Below are 17,309 nucleotides of genomic sequence, written 5' to 3'. Positions count from 1 at the left end.
TCTGTCAGTTACAAAATGACATTGAAATTTGCAAATATGATGAAGATGGTAGAAAAGCAACCAGCAACCCTCTGTGATGCGAATCTATTTTTTTTTTACATAAATGATAACAAAAAAAAATGATGGCTAATAGATGAAATATTATAATAAGGTGTAAATGACATGTAAGAATGGAATTGAGTTGAGCTGGGTCGATGTTTATATGCCCTTCACCATGAACCTTCTGTAAAAAATGTTGAAGTAAAAATTATCAAAGAACACAAGGCGCATAAAGAAACGGGCATGGCTTCCAATTTCGAGATATTCACAGGAAATTGGGCGCTTATTTTTAAATTCAAGAAACTAAATCCATTGATCCTTGAGAATGAGAATAAAATACTACGTATATTTAAATTTTCAGGGAACTTGAATGAATTTGCGAATTCTAGATATTTAAGCAGTAAAATCGAAGATAAGATCATATATTATTTTCAGCAAATGGTTCCAAATTAACACCAGATTCCTACACTCAAAAAAAGTTTAATTGGATCCAAAGATTTTGACTTTCCCTTAAGGATTTTGGATTTGATTCAGAGCCAAAGAGGCGGCTTCTTTAAAATAAAGAAATTTTTTTAGCGACCTATCTGGCTTTAAATCTAGGGCCAATGAAATTAAAAATAGGATACAGATCTCATTTATCAAATTTTCATTCTCTTTTCGAGGTTGAATAATAAAGGTACTAACATTTCTTTGCCAGTTAAAAAATCCAAATAATAACGGATACTTCAAAGTAAAAAATGTTTTCTTAATTCCAAAAAGACTTTAAACCAAAGGCGCAAAAATATATATTTGAAGCGTTTTAATCTTAAATCTAAAGTTGTAATATTTCAGTTAATTTAAGGGCAATTTCAAAAATGTGTTTCTTTACTTTGAGGAAAATTAGCCTTAGTTCAAAGACATGCGACTTTAACGGAGGGACGCAAATTTAAAAAATTTGTATCCTAAATTTAATGAAAAAAAATTTTTGAAGCACAGATTATAAACTTTATTTTAATTAAGATTTCATTATTTTAAAGAAATTTGTCCTTAATATTTTGTAAATTGCACATCCTAAAATGTAGATTGCATAATCTTTATCATCACGTAAATATTTTTTTCAGTATAGATGGATCATTGTGGGAACTATATAAAAAAAAAACAAGTAAGGAAAGTCTAAAGTCGGGCCGGGTCGGGCCGACTATATTATACCCTGCACCACTTTGGAGATCTAAATTTTCGATACCATTTCACATCCGTCAAATGTGTTGGGGGCTATATAAAGGTTTATCCCAAATACATACATTTAAATATCACTCGATCTGGAAGAATTTGATAGACTTCTACAAAATCTATAGACTCAAAATTTACGTCGGCTAATGCACTAGGGTGGAACACAATGTTAGTAAAAAACAAGTAAGGAAAGTCTAAAGTCGGGCTGACTATATTATACCCTGCACCACTTTGTAGATCTAAATTTTCGATACCATATCACATCCGTCAAATGTGTTGGGGGCTATATATAAAGGTTTTTCCCAAATACATACATTAAAATACCACTCGATCTGGACAGAATTTGATAGACTTCTACAATATCTATAGACTCAAAATTTACGTCGGCTAATGCACTAGGGTGGAACACAATGTTAGTAAAAAACAAGTATATATGGCCGTAAGTTCGGCCAGGCCGAATCTTATGTACCCTCCACCATGGATTGCGTAGAAACTTCTACGAAAGACTGTCATCCACAATCGAATTACTTGGGTTGTGGTATCTTAAAACTTCTTAACATCGTTTTCTAAATTGTCAGTTAGTCCATACGTGGTAGAGAGCCAGAATTGAAATATGGGGGTCGCTTATATGGGGGCTATATACAATTATGAACTTGATATGGACCAATTTTTGTGAGATTGGGGATTGATTTATCTGATGGCTATATATAACTATAGACCGATATGGACCTAGTTATGCATGGTTGTTAACGGCCATATACTAGCACAATGTACCAAATTTCAACTGACTCGTATGGAATTTGCTCCTCCAAGGGGCTCCAAAACCAAATCTCGGGATCGGTTTATATGGGGGCTATATATGATTATGGACTGATATGGATCACTTATGGCATAGTTGTTAACTATCATATATTACCACCACGTACTAGATCGGATGAAGTTTGCTTCTCCAAAAGGCACTGGAGGTCAAATCTGGGGATCGGTTTATATAGGGCCTTTATATAATTATGGGCCGATGTGGACCAATTTTTGCATGGGTGTTTGAGGCCATATATTAACACCACGTACCAAATTTCAACTGAATCAGATGAATTTTGATCTTCCAAGAGGCTCCGAAGGTCAAATCTGGTGGTCGGTTTATATAGGGGCTATATTATATATTAGAGACCATATATTAACACCATGTACCAAATTTCAGCCGGATCGGATGAAATTTACTTCTCTTAGAGGCTCCGCAAGCCAAATCGGGGCATCGGTTTATATGGGGGCTATATATAATTATGGACCGATGTGGAGCAATTTTTGCATGGTTGTTAGATACCATATACTTACACCATGTACCAAATTTCAGCCGGATCGGATGAAATTTGCTTCTCTTAGAGGATTCGCAAGCCAAATTTGGGGGTCCGTTTATATTGGGGCTATACGTAAAAGTGGACCGATGTGGACCAATTTTTGCATGGTTGTTAGAGACCATATACTAACACCATGTACCAAATATCAGCCGGATCGGATGAAATTTGCTTCTCTTAGAGGATTCGCAAGCCAAATTTGGGGGTCCGTTTATATGGGGGCTATACGTAAAAGTGGACCGATATGGCCCATTTGCAATACCATCCGACCTACATCAATAACAACTACTTGTGCAAAGTTTCAAGTCGATAGCTTGTTTCGTTCGGAAATTAGCGTGATTTCAACAGACGGACGGACGGACATGCTCAGATCGACTCAGAATTTCACCACGACCCAGAATATAAAGGGTGATTTGTTAAGAGCTTGATAACTTTTTTAAAAAAAAAAAAAACGCATAAAATTTGCAAAATCTCATCGGTTCTTTATTTGAAACGTTAGATTGGTCCATGACATTTACTTTTTGAAGATAATTTCATTTAAATGTTGACCGCGGCTGCGTCTTAGGTGGTCCATTCGGAAAGTCCAATTTTGGGCAACTTTTTCGAGCATTTCGGCCGGAATAGCCCGAATTTCTTCGGAAATGTTGTCTTCCAAAGCTGGAATAGTTGCTGGCTTATTTCTGTAGACTTTAGACTTGACGTAGCCCCACAAAAAATAGTCTAAAGGCGTCAAATCGCATGATCTTGGTGGCCAACTTACCGGTCCATTTCTTGAGATGAATTGTTCTCCGAAGTTTTCCCTCAAAATGGCCATAGAATCGCGAGCTGTGTGGCATGTAGCGCCATCTTGTTGAAACCACATGTCAACCAAGTTCAGTTCTTCCATTTTTGGCAACAAAAAGTTTGTTAGCATCGAACGATAGCGATCGCCATTCACCGTAACGTTGCGTCCAACAGCATCTTTGAAAAAATACGGTCCAATGATTCCACCAGCGTACAAACCACACCAAACAGTGCATTTTTCGGGATGCATGGGCAGTTCTTGAACGGCTTCTGGTTGCTCTTCACTCCAAATGCGGCAATTTTGCTTATTTACGTAGCCATTCAACCAGAAATGAGCCTCATTGCTGAACAAAATTTGTCGATAAAAAGCGGATTTTCTGCCAACTTTTCTAGGGCCCATTCACTGAAAATTCGACGTTGTGGCTCGTTAGTAAGTCTATTCATGATGAAATGTCAAAGCATACTGAGCATCTTTCTCTTTGACACCATGTCTGAAATCCCACGTGATCTGTCAAATACTAATGCATGAAAATCCTAACCTCAAAAGAATCACCCTTTATTAACACCACGTACCAAATTTCAACTGAATCAGATGAATTTTGATCTTCCAAGAGGCTCCGAAGGTCAAATCTTGTGGTCGGTTTATATAGGGGCTATATTATATATTAGAGACCATATATTAACACCATGTACCAAATTTCAGCCGGATCGGATGAAATTTGCTTCTCTTAGAGGCTCCGCAAGCCAAATCGGGGCATCGGTTTATATGGGGGCTATATATAATTATGGACCGATGTGGAGCAATTTTTGCATGGTTGTTAGAGACCATATACTTACACCATGTACCAAATTTCAGCCGGATCGGATGAAATTTGCTTCTCTTAGAGGATTCGCAAGCCAAATTTGGGGGTCCGTTTATATTGGGGCTATACGTAAAAGTGGACCGATGTGGACCAATTTTTGCATGGTTGTTAGAGACCATATACTAACACCATGTACCAAATATCAGCCGGATCGGATGAAATTTGCTTCTCTTAGAGGATTCGCAAGCCAAATTTGGGGGTCCGTTTATATGGGGGCTATACGTAAAAGTGGACCGATATGGCCCATTTGCAATACCATCCGACCTACATCAATAACAACTACTTGTGCAAAGTTTCAAGTCGATAGCTTGTTTCGTTCGGAAATTAGCGTGATTTCAACAGACGGACGGACGGACGGACATGCTCAGATCGACTCAGAATTTCACCACGACCCAGAATATATATACACCCAGAGAAGGAATATGATCACCTCAAACATGTTTTAAGAGCAAAATGTTATTTTTGGGTGGTGACCATTTAACATGGTTTTCGCAACCATGTTCTTTTCTCGGAAATCATGTATCTGATTTCGGCAAGCAGGTTATATTTGACGAGAAAATAACATTTTAGTGACAAACATGTTACATGGTCACCATACAAAAATAACATTTTGCTCTTGAAACATGTTTGAGGTGATCATATTCCTTCGCTGCGTGTACTTTATGGGGTCTTAGAACAATATTTCGATGTGTTACAAACGGAATGACAAAGTTAATATACTCCCATCCTATGGTGGAGGGTATAAAAATATGGGAAACATTTAAATCTGAAGCAATTTTAAGGAAACTTCGCAAAAGTATATTTATGATTTATCGCTCGATATATATGTATTAGAAGTTTAGGACAATTAGAGTCATTTTTACAACTTTTCTACTAAGCAGTGGCGATTTTACAAGGAAAATGTTGGTATTTTGACCATTTTTGTCGAAATCAGAAAAACATATATATGGGAGCTATATCTAAATCTGAACCGATTTCAACCAAATTTGGCACACATAACTACAATGCTAATTCCACTCCCTGTGCAAAATTTCAACTAAATCGGAGTTAAAAATTAGCCTCTGTGGTGATATGAGTGTAAATCGGTGAAAGCTATATATTGGAGATATATCTAAATCTGAACCGATTTCAACCAAATTTAGCTCGTATAGCTACAATGCTAATTCTGCTCCCTGTGCAAAATTTCAATTAAATCGGAGTAAAAGATTGGCCACTGTGGTCATATGAGTGTAAATCGGGCGAACGATATATATGGGAGCTATATCTAAATCTGAACCGATTTCAATAAAATTTGACACACTTGACTACACTACTAATTGTACTCCTAGTGCCAAATTTCAACCAAATTTGGGTAAAACTCTGGCTTCTGGGACCGTATTAGTCCATATCGGGCGAAAGATATATATGGGAGCTATATCTAAATCTGAACCGATTTCAATAAAATTTGGCACACTTGACTATAGTACTAATTGTTATTCTTGTGCAAAATTTTAAGCAAATTAGGGTAAAACTCTGGCTTCTGGGGCTATATAAGTCCATATCGGGCGAAATATATATATGCGAGCTATATCTAAATCTGAACCGATTTCTTCCAAAATCAATAGAGTTCTATTCTGAGCCAAAACACATACTTGTGCCAAATTTGAAGTCGATTGGACTAGAACTGCGACTTAGACTTTGATTACAAAAATGTGTTCACGGACAGACGGACATGACTATATCGACTCAGGAGCCCACCCTGAGCATTTTTGCCAAAGACACCATGTGTCTATCTCGTCTCCTTCTGGGTGTTGCAAACATATGCACTAACTTATAATACCCTGTTCCACAGTGTGGCGGAGTGTATAACAAAAAAAAAAAAAACAAGTACATACGGCCGCAAGTTCGGCCAGGCCGAATCTTATGTACCCACCACCATGGATTGCGTAGAAACTTCTACGAAAGACTGTGATTTAGTCCATACATGGTATATGTTAGACAAAAAAGTTATGTATAGTTAAGTCTACAAATAATTACGAATCGATATGGACTTTTTGTACGTAGAGAGCCAGAATTGAAATATGGGGGTCGCTTATATGGGGGCTGTATACAATTATGAACTTGATATGGACCACTTTTTGTGTGATTGGGGATCGATTTATCTGAGGGCCATATATAACTATAGACCGATATGGACCTAGTTAGGCATGGTTGTTAACGACCATATACTAGCACAATGTACCAAATTTCAACTCACTCGGATGAAATTTGCTCCTCCAAGAGGTTCCAAAACCAAATCTCGGGATAGGTTTATATGGGGCTATGTACGATTATGGACTGATATGGACCACTTTTGGCATGGTTGTTGAATATATACTACCACCACGTACCAAATTTCAACCAGATCGGATGAATTTTGCTTCTCCAAAAGGCACCGGAGGTCAAATCTGGGGATCGGTTTATATGGGAGCTATATATAATTATGGACTGATAGGAACCAATTCCTGCATGGTTGTTGGATACCATATACTAACATCACGTACCAAATTTCAACCGAATGGCAAGAATTTTGCTCTTCCAAGGGGCTCTGGAGGTCAAATCTGGGGATCGGTTTATATGGGGCCTATATATAATTATGGACCGATATCGACCAATTTTTGCATGGGAGTTTGAGGCCATATATTAACACCACATACCAAATTTCAACTGAATCAGATGAATTTTGGTCTTCCAAGAGGTTCCGGAAGTCAAATCTGGTGATCGGTTTATATGGGGGCTATATATAATTATGAACCGATGTGGACCAATTTTTGCATGGTTGTTATAGACCATATACTAACATCACGTACAAAATTTCAGCCGGATCGGATGAAATTTGCTTCTCTTAGCGGCCTCGCAAGCCAAATCGGGGGATCGGTTTATATGGGGGCTATATATAATTATGGACCGATGTGGACCAATTTTTGCATGGTTGTTAGAGACCATATACTAACACCATGTACCAGATTTCAGCCGGATCGGATGAAATTTGCTTCTCTTAGAGGCCTCGCAAGCCAAATCGGGGGATCTGTAAATTTGGTGCTATATATATTTATAATTATGGACCGATGTGGACCAATTTTTGGATGGTTGTTAGAGACCATATATTGACACCATGTACCAAATTTCAGCCGGATCGGATGAAATTTGCTTCTCTTAGGGGCCTCGCAAGCCAAATCGGGGGATCGGTTTATATGGGGGCTATATATAATTATGGACCGATGTGGACCAATTTTTGCATGGTTGTTAGAAACCTTATACTAACACCATGTACCAAATTTCAGCCGGATCGGATGAAATTTGCTTCTCTTAGAGGCCTCGCAAGCCAAATTTTGGGGTCCGTTTATATGGGGGCTATACGTAAAAGTGGACCGATATGGCCCATTTGCAATACCATCCGACCTACATCAATAACAACTACTTGTGCCAAGTTTCAAGTCGATAGCTTGTTTCGTTCGGAAGTTAGCGTGATTTCAACAGACGGACGGACGGACGGACGGACGGACATGCTCAGATCGACTCAGAATTTCACCACGACCCAGAATATATATAAAGGGTGATTCTTTTGAGGTTAGGATTTTCATGCATTAGTATTTGACAGATCACGTGGGATTTCAGACATGGTGTCAAAGAGAAAGATGCTCATTATGCTTTGACATTTCATCATGAATAGACGAACGATCTGCCACAACGTCGAATTTTCAGTGAATGGGCCCTAGAAAAGTTGGCAGAAAATCCGCTTTTTTATCGACAAATTTTGTTCAGCGATGAGGCTCATTTCTGGTTGAATGGCTACGTAAATAAGCAAAATTGCCGCATTTGGAGTGAAGAGCAACCAGAAGCCGTTCAAGAACTGCCCATGCATCCCGAAAAATGCACTGTTTGGTGTGGTTTGTACGCTGGTGGAATCATTGGACCGTATTTTTTCAAAGATGCTGTTGGACGCAACGTTACGGTGAATGGCGATCGCTATCGTTCGATGCTAACAAACTTTTTGTTGCCAAAAATGGAAGAACTGAACTTGGTTGACATGTGGTTTCAACAAGATGGCGCTACATGCCACACAGCTCGCGATTCTATGGCCATTTTGAGGGAAAACTTCGGAGAACAATTCATCTCAAGAAATGGACCGGTAAGTTGGCCACCAAGATCATGCGATTTGACGCCTTTAGACTATTTTTTGTGGGGCTACGTCAAGTCTAAAGTCTACAGAAATAAGCCAGCTTTGGAAGACAACATTTCCGAAGAAATTCGGGCTATTCCGGCCGAAATGCTCGAAAAAGTTGCCCAAAATTGGACTTTCCGAATGGACCACCTAAGACGCAGCCGCGGTCAACATTTAAATGAAATTATCTTCAAAAAGTAAATGTCATGGACCAATCTAACGTTTCAAATAAAGAACCGATGAGATTTTGCAAATTTTATGCGTTTTTTTTTAAAAAAAGTTATCAAGCTCTTAACAAATCACCCTTTACTTTATGGGGTCTTAGAGCAATATTTCGATGTGTTACAAACGGAATGACAAAGTTAATATACCCCCCATCCTATGGTGGTGGGTATAAAAAAAAAAAAAAAAAAAAAAATATTAACGTTTTATAATTGTATCTTTACGTAAAGGAGTTTAGATAACGCTGGCTAATATTTCCTCGCAAATTCCACTTCTGCCGAGAAATGGATCAGTACACCTTTTAAATATTTTTTGGAAATTTCCAGTATTTTTTTGTCCTTACTGTGTTTTATATCCGGTATAATGCAGAAAATTTTAATTCATTGCGAAAACATAGTAAAACAAAGAATTTTTATCTCCAGAAAAGCATTTTTGGATGTATGTTATGCTTCTCTTAGAGGCTCCACAAGCCAAATCTGGGGATCGGTTTATAAGGAGGGCTATATATAATTAAAGACCGATGTGGACCAAGTTTTGCATGGTTGTTAGAGATCATATATCAACACCATGTACCAAATTTCAGCCGGATCGGATGAAATATTCTTCTCTTAGAGTATACACTTTTCTTCCAAATACACTTCCTTTCAACGAAAAGCAAATGAGAAACGAACTTTGTTTGTCTAAAATTTCGTTTGGGAGGAAAGAATTATTTTTTTGCGTGTACTTGTGGCAAGTTTCAAGTCGATAGCTTGTTTCGTTCGGAAGTTAGCGTGATTTCAACAGACGGACGGACGGACGGACATGCTTAGATCGACTCAGAACTTCACCATGATCCAGAATATATATATACTTTATGGGGTCTTAGAGCAATATTTCGATGTGTTACAAACGGAATGACAAAGTTAATATACCCCCCATCCTATGGTGGAGGGTATAAAAATGGTGGCCGTAATCCTACCATAAAATCATATTGACTGACTAGCAGACTTGCCTATATATTCTTCAAGCTCCTGTCCCCAAATCAGGACTCTGTCGTCCCCAAAAATTCTCGATATGATCCGGATTTCTCTATGAGAACTTTTCATTACAAAACAAGTATAAACGAACGTAAGTTCGGCCAGGCCGAATCTTATGTACCCTCCACCATGGATTGCGTAGAAACTTCTACGAAAGACTGTCATCCACAATCGAATTACTTGGGTTGTGGTATCTTAAATCGGTTTCTAAATTGTGAGTTAGTCCATACGTGATATACATTAGACAAAAACAAGTATGTGTAGGTAAGTCTACAAATAATTACGAATCGATATGAACTTTTGAACGGTACGTAGGGAGCCAGAATTGAAATGTGGGGGTCGCTTATATGGGGGCTATATACAATTATTGATATGGACCAATTTTTGTGTGATTGGGGATCGATTTATCTGAGGGCTATATATAACTATAGACCAATATGGACCTAGTTAGGCATGGTTGTTAACGGCCATATACTAGCACAATGTACCAAATTTCAACTGACTCGGATGAAATTTGCTCCTCCAAGAGGCTCCAAAACCAAATCTCGGGATAGGTTTATATGGGGTCTCTATATGATTATGGACTGATATGGATCACTTTTGGCATGGTTGTTAAATATCATATACTACCAATACGTACAAAATTTCAACCAGATCGGATGAATTTTGCTTCTCCAAAAGGCACCGGAGGTCAAATCTGGGGATCGGTTTATATGGGTGCTGTATATAATTATGGACTGATATGAACCAATTCCTGCTTGGTTGTTGGATACCATATACTAACATCACGTACCAAATTTCAACCGAATCGGATGAATTTTGCTCTTCCAAAGGGTTCCGGAGGTCAAATCTGGGGATCGGTTTATATGGGGCTATATATCATTATGGACCGATTTCGACCAATTTTTGCATGGGAGTTTGAGGCCATATATTAACATCACGTACCAAATTTCAACTGAATCAGATGAATTTTGGTCTTCCAAGAGGCTCCGGAGGTCAAATCTGGCGATCGGTTTATATGGGGGCTATATATAATTACGGACCGATGTGGACCAATTTTTGCATGGTTGTTAGAGACCATATACTAACACCATACATCAAATTTCAGCCGGATCGGATGAAATTTGCTTCTCTTAAAGGCCTTGCAAGCCAAATCGGGGGATCGGTTTATATGGGGGCTATATATAGTTATGGACCGATGTGGACCAATTTTTGCATGGTTGTTAGTTACCATATACTAACACCATGTACCAAATTTCAGACGGATCGGATGAAATTTGCTTCTCTTAGAGGCCTCGCAAGCCAAATCGGGGGATCGGTTTATATGGGGGCTATATATAATTATGGACCGATGTGTACCAATTTTTGCATGGTTGTTAGAGACCATATACTAACACCATGTACCAAATTTCAGCCGTATCGGATGAAATTTGCTTCTCTTAGAGGCCTCGCAAGCCAAATTTGGGGGTCCGTTTATATGGGGGCTATACGTAAAAGTGCACCGATATGGCCCATTTGCAATACCATCCGACCTACATCAATAACAACTACTTGTGCCAAGTTTCAAGTCGATAGCTTGTTTCGTTCTGAAGTTAGCGTGATTTTAACAGACGGACGGACGGACGGACATGCTCAGATCGACTCAGAATTTCACCACGACCCAGAATATATATACTTTATGGGGTCTTAGACAGGGCTGTGGAGCCGGAGTCGGAGTCGGAGTCTGAAGATTTTGCTGGAGTCGGAGTCGTAAAAATTTTGCTCGACTCCGACTCCGGCTAAACCTAATTTTTTAAAACACTTCACATTTTTGTAACTAAGCAAGTTTTTACGCATGTACAGCATGATTGTAAAACAAAATCAACTTCCAATTACGGCTATCTTTTTATGTTTCCTAGAATGTTAGACTAGCAGATGGGCTGGATCGATCCATTTTAATGCCCATATCAATTTATATGAAATATTTCGAACAATCGAAAGTATTTTTTTTAATTTTATTTTAAGGCCATATGCATATGTGGAATATTGACAGAAAATGGTTTCAACGTTGTTTTTTATAGAAAATTTTGTCAAAATTTTATTTCTATAGCAAATTTTGTCAAAATTTTATTTCTATAGCAAATTTTGTCAAAATTTTATTTCTATAAAACATTTATTCAAAATTTTTTTACTATAGAAATATTTTTTTCTATAGAAAATTGAGTCAAAATTTTGTTTCTATAGAATACTTTGCAAAATTTTATTTCTATAGAAAATTTTGCAATATTTTGTTTGTTACACAAAAAATTTTTCAAAATTTTATTTCTATTCATAATTTTATTTTTATTTAAGTCAAAATTTTATTTCTCCAGAAAATTTTGCCAAAATTTTATAGTAATAGATTTTTTTATTAGAAAATTTGGTCAAAATTTTATTTCTGTAGAAAATTTAGTCAACATTTTGTTTCTGTAGAATATTTTGCAGAATTTTATTTACTACACAATAAATTTTCTGAAATTGTATTTTTATTGATATTTTTTTCAAAATTTTATTTCTATAAGAAAAAATTGTAAAATTTTATTTCTATAGCAAATTTTCTCAATTTTTTTCTTACTGATACTCACTGCTATAAAAAATGTATTCAAAATTTTATTACTATAGAAATATTTTTTTCTATATAAAATTTAGTCAAAATTTTATTTCTATAGAAAATTTAGTCAAAATTTTGTTTCTATAGAATATTTTGCAAAATTTTATTTCTATAGAAAATTTTGCAAAATTTTGTTTGCTACACAATTTTTTTTAATTGTATTTTTATTGATAAATTTTTCAAACTTTTATTTCTATAAAAAATTTTGCAAAATTTTATGTACTACACAAACATTTTTCCAAAATTGTTTGCTCACTGATACTCACTGCTAAGTCGAAAACTTGTAGAAATTACTCAAATTTTAAAACTTTTCAATGAATGAATCATAAATGCATTTTTGCGAAATTGTCTAAACAATTATACATATTTCCCAAAATTGCCCGAGAAGTCTGATTTGAGATTTTATCAAAATGTACATCTAAATACAAAGTTGTGCAGAGTATATTATAATCGGCCCACCCGACTTTAGACTTTCCTTGCATTTTTATTTTTTGTTAAAATTGTGTTACGTCCCATAACGTTAGATTTAAATTTTAAGTACATAGATTTTGTAGAAGTATATACAATTTTGTCTAAATCGATTCAGATTCAAATTCATGCAAATGGGAATATAAACCTTTATATAGCTCGCAACAAATTTAAAGGATTTGAGATAGTATCAATAATTTTGGTCCACAAATACATATACTGTTGGTATCTTCTCATATTATGATGGGTATTTATATCATTATTTTATTTATTAAACATTGCCCTAAATTTGAAATATTGAGTTCAATTGGCATCTAATGTGAAATTAACACCTTTTTTTGCACACATAAATATATACGATACTTTATATCGATCCACTTACGGTACCCCCACAATAGAACTACAAATTAGTGGTATTAAAATGAGATTTAGTTATATTACCCGGAGTCGACTCCGGAGTCGGAGTCGGAGTCGAGCTGACGAAAAATGCTGGAGTCGGAGTCGGAGTCGAGCAAAATTGGCTCGACTCCACAGCCCTGGTCTTAGAGCAATATTTCGATGTGTTACAAACGGAATGACAAAGTTAATATACCCCCCATCCTATGGTGGAGGGTATAAAAAAATGAACAACATTTATATTTATTACCAACTAAATTTATGGACCAGATTCGGTATTAAAAAGAAAAGATTTTGAGCTAAAGGAAATTTATTTAAGTCATTTCTTAGATGTAGAAAAAGTGTAAAATTTCAGAGTCATGCGCAGAAATTGATCTACAGGAGGTTTCTGACGTTTGGTTATAGCTTCCACTATTTCAATCGTTTCAGTGGAAGGAAGAGGCGACTTCGAGGATCTGTCTGTTAGTAATACAGAATAGATTTTGCGAAACCCTCAACAAAATATTCAAAATTTCTTGAAATTCCACCCCCCCCCCCCCCCGGCAGTGACAGTTCGTTTTATTTCAGGTTCAATCTATTGTTATATTAATTATATTATTAATCGCTTTTGGTCAACAACAGTCAGTCTACTTACAAAATTCGATAAGGCGATTTTTTATTTAAAGGATTCTCAAAAACACAAGTTTCTGTACATAAGTTTTACTTGTTCCAAGCTAATGTCTAAATCAATGATTAAATTTGTTTTATACTTTAAAAATGTTAAACATATTGGTGTTTAAAGAAAAAACAGAAATGGTTTGTACGAGTAAGAAGTTCATAAAATGATTTACCTTTGGCATCTTCCACAATAATAATTGTGCTGCTAATACCTCCATGACCTGAATGAGAAAGGGGTATCAGGCCATAACCACTGCTACCACCACTTGAACTTATTCTGGAACATCGAAAACTCAGAAGAATGAAACCAATAATGAAAACGTAATCCAGATACGACCGCATAGTGGGGAAACCAAAACAAGACTGGGATATGCAAAAAAAAAAAATCTAAAGGTTTTCAATTCAAACCAATATGTGACTTCACTATTTCGTTTTGTATGTGTGTTTTTTCGTTTTCTGAGCGACAATATACATAAAATCACTGAAACTGACGTAGTTATTCACTATCACAACAATTTAATAAAAATAATGATTCTTAATTTGTTTCATATGGAAAAACGATACGGTTAGGCCAAATAGGGGGAGGTGGGCGATTATTCATGGAAATGATGAGTTTCGTTGTATATGAACATCACTTTGGTACACGAAGCACAGAAAAAAAAATTGAAAATTCAAATATATTTTTTAAATTACGTAAGCTTACGAGCATTCATAAGTTTTGTGTTTTTTTTTGTTACATTCAAATGAAAACGAATGTGTCTGTTTTTTGGTTGGTTTAGTTGAATTAGATTTTTTCCAATGATATATATATGAAATATTCTTTTGTTTGGATTTCTTTTTTTTTTGTGCCAGAGGAGCCAGCGTAGGGGAAGAGGTTTTATGTGTACTTTTTTGTGGATGATAAATTGGCTTTATTTTTGTTTGAATGTCAAATGAATTAACCACTTGATGTCACACGCGGTCATTGGTGACTGGAAGGCACGCAAACTCCACACCAACAAAAAAATTGGCTAACTTTATTCAAACCACAGTCCTCACATTAATTTGAATTGTAAAATATTGTTCACCATCGACATTATTACTCCCTTGATGATCTTCTCTTGGGGTATTTTGTGGATAATGGAACTTTATGGATTAGCCTTTTGTTTTAGTTAGTTATACATTCACTTTGGTTTGGCCAAGTAATTTATTTGTATATATCATAGCATTTAGAATCATAAAACATGAGGTTATGGGAATACATCCATGCGTTTTTATATTAGTATTTAAAAATTTTAGCACTTTCAGTTTTCATATTTTAAATTTATGCAAATTTTATAGCACCAAAATTAAACACCTGTTTATTGCAAGCCCATTTAATTTGAATTTAAATAAAAAACAAACACAAAAACCAAGTTAATCATTAGCTCAAAGATTTCATGTTTGAAAATTATAAAGCTTTCGTTTTTGGGGGATTTCAGTTATCCTTGATTTCTTATCACCACAAATTTTCTTCCATTATTAAAAAAAATTAAGATATTTTTTTTCACGCCAAAAAAAAAAAACTTTTTCTTTTGGCCTTTGCCAAATTTATGAGTAATGTTCTCGTATGCGTTCTATTTGTTCCGGCGCTTGGTTGATGATGATGTTCTCTGGTGGCGATGGTTACGGTGAGATGATGATTCTAATTCGTTTCCCTATCAACGCGCTACTGATCGCTTTAGTCTGATGCTAACATGGTTTTATATTTTCATGGCAATCACAAATACTGGAGTTGTTGAAGGGTGATGAAGGGATCGTAGCAAAACGCAGAAAAGCTCTTCAGTGGTGGGTGGTTAGTTAGATGGGAATAAATCAGAATAAATGTTCATCAAAACAACAGAAATATACAAACAAACGACTTTGTAAGATAGCCAAAATAATGAAAAACACTAGGAGTCCATACTACACAGTAAGCCAACATCATTAACAATTTAATTATGAGCTTGGAACATTATGATCACTTAAGTGGAAAACTCTTTTGATCACCATATTTCTATTTAAAGTTTTGCAATGATGATCATGATTTTTTTCTAGGTTTCTTCTATTGAATGAAAAAGCTTTTTTAGGTAAACAGAATTTTGAGAATATGTAAGCATTTGTGTGTTTTGGTTGGAAGTAACTAGAATCCTTTAAAATACCCTCAGCTTTAAAGAAGTATACAAAAGACTTAAGACACATACACAAATAGTCTGAATATATAAGTACATGTGTCTTAAGTCTTTTGTTTTCTTTTAATGTCTATTTCAATGTGAGTGGAGAGAGTGTGTGTGAGAGAGAAAAAAAGAGTGGTGATTATTAAGAAAACATTGAATTTTAGCTAAGATGCTTTATTGATATTACTTTTGAACAAAAAAAAATAATATTTTTTATTAAATTAAAATTAAATTTTCTATTCCAAGTTTCCGTCGATTTTATTCAAGTTTGCAAAACAAACTATTTTACTTACTTAATTTGGCTGCTTATGTGTTGTTTGGTAAATATATCAAAATTTTAAGAAAATTTCTCCAAACTAATGAACTTTTGTCCTTGTACCAAAAAATTATTTTCATACAAATTTCATGAAAGTAGAATATAAATTACGAACAAGAAGTAGGAATTAAATAGACATGGTAGCCAAGGATATATGGACTCAGGAGGTGATTCTGGGTCGATCAGTATCTACAATGTGGTTGATTGAACTAATACTTTTAGTAGTGCTCATAAAATATAAATACAAAGGTAGTCCGTGGTAATACGTGGGTACTTCGATAAGAACTTAGCATACAAGAAAAAAAAACACAATAACACTGTAGAGTCTGATTGAAGTTTCATCCGCTATTATGAAGCGTAAGCATATACATACACCTGCATAGTAAAAATTTTAAACTCGAAAATTGAACGTATTCGTATTACATCTTTTAGATTTCTACACGCAAAAAAATAATTCTTTCCTCCCAAACGAAATTTTAGACAAACACAGTTCGTTTCTCATTTGCTTTTCGCTGTAAGGAAGTGTATTGTGAAGAAAAGTATATACTTTTTGTGATAAACGTTTATTCTTTTCCAGGATGTAAAAACAATTTCATAAAGACAAACTTAAAAAAAAAATATTTTTTTCTTGCTAATTGCATTTTCCCTCACATCTTTCTCACATCCACGAGGTTTTTTAGTTCTTAACACCTTTTCCTGTAATACCAACAATGTAGAAGAAATTATACGATTTTATAAATTTTTAAAATTTTTTTACCTTTCGCCTGGACGGAGAATCGAACCGCGGACCATGCACTTTGTAAGCCAACACACTAACCACTGAGCTATGTACCAGTTATGGTCATCAATAGATAATTATCCATATAATTTATATTTATATAGCATAGCTTGCGGCACCCACGAACCGAATAAACAAAGTTTATTTAACAGAAACAAACATTTAGTTTGGTACCGTGGAGCAGTGGTTGCTACGTCCGACTTGCATGCCACTTGTTTTGTTTT

The 17,309-nt window shown here is 35.5% G+C and overlaps 1 protein-coding gene across 3 annotated transcripts in view; it reads right to left on the bottom strand.

The window, feature by feature from the left end:
* Positions 1-17,309, bottom strand: part of LOC142238516 (uncharacterized) — an 86,608-nt gene that overhangs the window by 10,417 nt on the left and 58,882 nt on the right. Inside the window, exon 1 of one of the 3 annotated variants that reach the window (XM_075310188.1) lies at positions 13,991-15,101. The exons of the other annotated variants lie outside the window; for them this stretch is intronic. Coding sequence (XP_075166303.1) covers positions 13,991-14,159 — 169 coding nt within the window. The 5' untranslated portion in view covers positions 14,160-15,101. Of the gene's footprint in view, positions 1-13,990; positions 15,102-17,309 lie in introns of those variants that run through there. 3 annotated transcript variants of the gene reach the window in all.

The sequence above is a fragment of the Haematobia irritans genome, chromosome 5 (genome assembly GCF_050003625.1).
Source record: "Haematobia irritans isolate KBUSLIRL chromosome 5, ASM5000362v1, whole genome shotgun sequence".
In the NCBI taxonomy this organism is placed as follows: domain Eukaryota; kingdom Metazoa; phylum Arthropoda; class Insecta; order Diptera; family Muscidae; genus Haematobia; species Haematobia irritans.
The sequence above is the reverse complement of the archived record's forward strand: the minus strand, read 5'-3'. Positions and strand labels throughout refer to the sequence as shown.